At 41.8% G+C, this 5,000-nt stretch overlaps 1 protein-coding gene across 4 annotated transcripts in view; it reads left to right on the top strand.

Annotated features, from left to right (window-relative positions):
- LOC134466903 (myoferlin-like) overlaps positions 1-5,000 on the top strand; it is a 115,440-nt gene that overhangs the window by 39,296 nt on the left and 71,144 nt on the right. For all 4 annotated transcript variants that reach the window (XM_063220803.1, XM_063220799.1, XM_063220801.1 and 1 more), the window contains 3 exons: positions 1,951-2,054; positions 2,461-2,529; positions 4,354-4,397. In XM_063220803.1, the coding sequence (XP_063076873.1) occupies positions 1,951-2,054; positions 2,461-2,529; positions 4,354-4,397 (217 nt within the window). The remainder of the gene's footprint in view (positions 1-1,950; positions 2,055-2,460; positions 2,530-4,353; positions 4,398-5,000) is intronic.

A 5,000-nucleotide genomic window follows, 5' to 3' on the forward strand; every position in this document is an offset into this window, starting at 1 on the left:
TTTTTTATAGTGGGTATACTGTCTATATTTGTGCTATTCTAAATAATGGATCAATCAATTTTAAGTGAGTATACTGAAATCCCTGAAATTTTGAAGTGCATATACTGCATACGTATATCTGCATTCTACGTAGACTACACCACTGGTTGTACTGTAAGGCCAGACCTTCCCAAACTTTTTTTCTGATGGGAACCCGTTTGGGCCTAATTTCTTTTTTGCAACCCCCCACCACCATTCCATATTTCAAACGCTAAACAAACATTATTTGTCCATTAACACTTCCAAAGTTTAATTCGAAATTCACAGGAGATTGCTCAAGTGAATATAATGAGAAGTGAGAAGTGTTTTTTTTTGCCTCAGCTCTATTCTCCTAGGTTGATAGTTTGTTGATAGTGCTTATCAACGCTTTGCCCAATTGTAGAGTTCCTTTTGGAGATCATGTGATCCAAAATGTCCAAGAGAGGAGATTTTTATTAGTGGCAGTGGTGTTCTTCTAGGCCTGATAGTATGCCTGTCAATGCTTCATTTCTGCCAAAGACAGAAAAAAGTCAGTTTTGAGTTCAAGGTCATTTTGAGTCACCATATGCCCTTAAGTCCCATTGTCATGACCAGTCCAAGAGTCCAATACGTAGAGGAAGGCTTTTTAAGCAGAAGTGATGTTCTTCTAGGCTTGATACAGAAAAGGTCAAAGGTCAAGAGTCACCACATGCCCTTGAATTCCATTATTGAGAGTTGAGACCAATTCAAGAGTCCAAGAAAACCCAAGAGGAGTTTGTTTTTTTGTTAGCTGCAGTGGTGTTCTCCTAAGCCAGGCTTGATAGCGTGCCTATCAACGCTTCATTTCTGTCCTATTGTTTAATCTCGCCCATAGCTGCCTTCCTGTCCCTGAGAGATTGCTGAACTGCTGGAGCACATTAAGCACCAGACCGGTTTCCTGTTTGGGCTGCCTGTTCCACTGCTAAAACACTGACTCACTCAATACGGGGCGGGAGTGTTCTTAATAACCAGTGATAATTTATTGGCATTAATGTTCATAGAGTAGAACTAGACTAACACAGATACTCATGGCATGTGTGTTATCCTGGCAAATTGTGTTTAGACGTTTTTTGGGGGGGATTTTTGAGTGGGAAGAGAGAGAGGGAAGTATCGACAAAGGACCTCAGGTCGGAATCCAATGTAGCTGGTTGAGCCACCGCACCCCCACCGAAGTATTGCTCGAGCGTGTGCTTTAGTTTCTCTAGGTTATACAAAGCAATATCCAGATTACCCATCATGCACATAACAACAGTTATGGTGTGCAGGAGGAACATAATAGTGTGCAATTGTGGAATTGTGTCATGGTCTCCGTCTGGGGCGCAGACAGTGAACGTTCGACCACGATTTTGACCCAGCCAGGTCTGAATCAGTCGTTCCTACACTCTCAGAAATAAAGGTACAGAACTCTTAATTGAGGCAGTGCCCTCAAGGGGAGTACCATTGTGTCGCTTGGGTGGTACCTCAAAAAAGAGGTGACAGATGCAAATTGGTCGATATTGCAAGAAACTGAACGCACCTTTTTTTTTGGGATACCAATCAAGCGACACAATGGTATGGTACTCCCCTTGAAGGTACTGCCGCAGCGACGAGTTCTGTACCTTCATTTCTGAGAATGTGCTGTAACAAACATGGAGACAGGTACACTGTAGATCAGTCAGACGGAAACATGGCTGGGTTTGAACTTCCTGTGCCCAGGACTGATGCTGACACCTCTGGAAATTATGATGTCAGGAAAGGAGATTTCTGTATTTATTCTGTACCAAAAGTACAGCAAAATACCAAAGTAAATTGACATAGTGTATTGTGTCGTTTCACATTTCCACTTTTAAAGTGTTCCTACATCGTTCAATTGTGATGGGAAGAACCTGTCGGTTGGTCAGCAGTTTAATTGTGTGCTCAATGTTTGTGTTTCAGTGGACGACTCTTTCTCGCAGTCCGTCAAAGAGCTCTTTGGAGGCGGCGGAAATAAAAAGAATCTGGTGGACCCGTTTCTGGAAGCGTGGTTTGCCGGGAAAAAGGTAGTGTGCTGCTTATTCTTATGGGTGTGTGACTGACCTAATCTTATTGGGTGTAACACAACACGAAGTGGCCTATCATTAAAATAATTTTAATAATAACATCAACATAGCAACATAGTAACATCATTTAACACCATTAACTGATAACAGGGTAAAAGGCACCTCTGATTTTGTTTTGCTGCCCTCCATGACCTACAGTATAAATTATGAATATATTTCATCAAACATATTGGAGACTGCTCTGTTTCATACCTGTAGGGCACTATAGTAACTAAAAACAAAAACTACTTGCCTCAAACCAGTGTGACTCATTGCAGTGTATGTACAATGTTGTCACAACTCCTCACATAATCCTGTTGGATTTAACAACAGACTTACTTCACGTCTTGTCATGTTTTGTCCACAGCTCTGCACGCAGATCATTGAGAAGAATGCCAACCCAGAATGGAACGAACTGCTCAATCTGCAAGTCAAGGTACTCTCATCTCATTATTATTATTATTTAAGCCATTGACGCCTAAGGAACCTGCAAAAAAGGGTGCTGAATGCCTGAGCCCTTTTTTAAGAAAAGCTGCCCTCAGCCTATAAAAACCTAAATATTTCAGCTTCTGAAGCACATAAAATATGCACTGAGTTGCATTTAAACGCTAAGACCCTCATCTGAATGCATTAGAATGTGTTCATTCATCTCAAACAAACAGAGATTTTTGATAAAGTTGTCTCAAATCTCATGAGGCGGAATGTTGCGTCATGCAGCTCCAGGTGCCAGGGCCAATGATCAGGCATCAATGGGTTGAAAGGCTTTCAAGCCTTTATTTGACAGGACAGTATGAGCTGGTGACAGGAAATGAGTACAGAGAGAGAGAGATGGGAGAGTATCAGGAAACGACCTCGGACGGGAATCAAATCCTTGTCTAAGGAGTAACAGTACAGGGCCTTGGCCGTTAGAGCAGGGGTGGGGCACCTATGTCTCGAGGGCCGTTTACAGCCCTTGAGGAAGTCTTATGCCGTGTACAGACCAGGAGCGAACGTTGCGAATGAAGCGACGGAAGTCATTATTTCTCTATGGAGGGCACGCGACCTGCGCTACCAAAGCGAATTCACCAGCAGCGAAGATTCTTGTGCGACCATAGTGAATTTTGACGATTAAACTAAATCTAATCGCAGGCGAATTCGCTCTGACGCTGTTCGGCGAAAACCAATCGGAACGTTCACGTCTCCGAATGTCCCAGGCTGTCAAGCCAGAGCCGTTATGTGATTAGCTGAATCAAACATGTCAATGCTGCATCTGGAGCGAATACAGCGAATTCAAGGCGAAACTTCTTCTGCTACCCACGCTACCAGGCAGCGTAGTTCGCTCTTGGTCTGGACACGGCATTACCCTTATCAATTTTAATGTTATGCAGTTTCACATGAGATTCAGTTTCACACGTTTTGTAAAGAAATCTTAGAAATTCAAATTACATTTGCAATACAATACATTTAAATGATATTTTCAGGAAACCTACGGAAGGTGGGGTGTTCAAAAGGTTGCTGCCTTCAATATAGGCCAAAAGTGCTGGAGGAAATCCTGGTTTGTGTTCATAGTACGGCCCTTGGTAGCCTGGCTCTCGCGAGACCCCGAGTGCTTCGTGCATCTTCATTACACTCCATCTGCGCGAGAGTCAGGTTAGGCCATTGGAGGACTTTATAAACATTTTAAGTGGCCCCTCGGATGAGAAAGGTCACCCCTGCTTTAGAGGCGCGGCCAAGGGCACCCCTCTTTTCAATAGGGAAAGCCTAGAATGGCCATCAAAGCTTATTTATGTTTTCATTAGTTAGAGAGAAAAACACGCACATCCGTCTCAAAAAGATTGCATGCTCCCCGAAACGTCACATTAAAAAAAGAGCAATGGGAGCTTGGTGTCGCGGACTTTTCTTTCATTTTTTTTCATGGTATTTATGTTTTCATGACATCTTTGAAATAAGTACGTACATATATTCATCTAACCAAATAAGGCACTATCAAGTCTGTTTTTGTGACTATGTTCATATCTCCCTTTGAGTCTTGGTGATTACAGTGTACACTGTATGTAGGGATAGCTAGTTACACAGTAGGCCTACAACAGTACACACAGTTCCACAGTGCAAAAAGCTTTTTTTGGATACTCGATTCATTATGGATACATTCCATTGCATTAAATGTCACATTGCTTTGTCATCAATTATAGTGCTCTAATTCATTTTTAATATATTGAATTGAATTGTACACTCAATTGTAGAGTATTTGGAATTAAAAATGGTGTTCATCCTCCCACAGTTCCCATCGATGTGTGAGCGAATCAAATTGACCGTCTTCGACTGGTAAGCGCAATGATTTATGTAAAAAAGGCTTTTGATCTGACCCTGTAGTGTATCTGCAAGAGGATATTCATCAAGGCACTCCCGCATGCTCTTAAGATAAGAGACATCACGTGTATATCCTCTCCTGCATCTTGTGTCTTGCGAAGATATGGACCAACATCATAACTCAAAGTCTAGGATTCCCCAGAACTCCCTCCTCTTACACTCCACATTATCCACATACTTACAAGTTCAACATGAAGACCTACAAGAATTTATGAGTATTTATATTTATATTTAAGTCATGTGGTTTGAGATGCCGCATGGAGTAATTATGTACATACACATTATGTAAATCTACAACCTTGGTATTAGCAGCGCTAATACACACCAAATGCATAAATATCAAAATGCAAAATTGACCTTATTTTGATACTGTAGACAAGAACATGAACACTTCTGAGAAGAACTACTGATAGATCGAGCATTAGGGAAGTTAGCTTTAAGCACCTTTATGATTAAAATAGCATGCAAAGTTGCTAGCTGTGTCCTAGTCAGGGTTCATCTTGAAATCAGAAGTTTGCAGGTTCGAATCCCATAGCAGGTCTGAATTGCCCTTGTGCA

Source organism: Engraulis encrasicolus, chromosome 17, assembly GCF_034702125.1.
Source record: "Engraulis encrasicolus isolate BLACKSEA-1 chromosome 17, IST_EnEncr_1.0, whole genome shotgun sequence".
NCBI classification, from domain to species: Eukaryota; Metazoa; Chordata; class Actinopteri; order Clupeiformes; family Engraulidae; genus Engraulis; species Engraulis encrasicolus.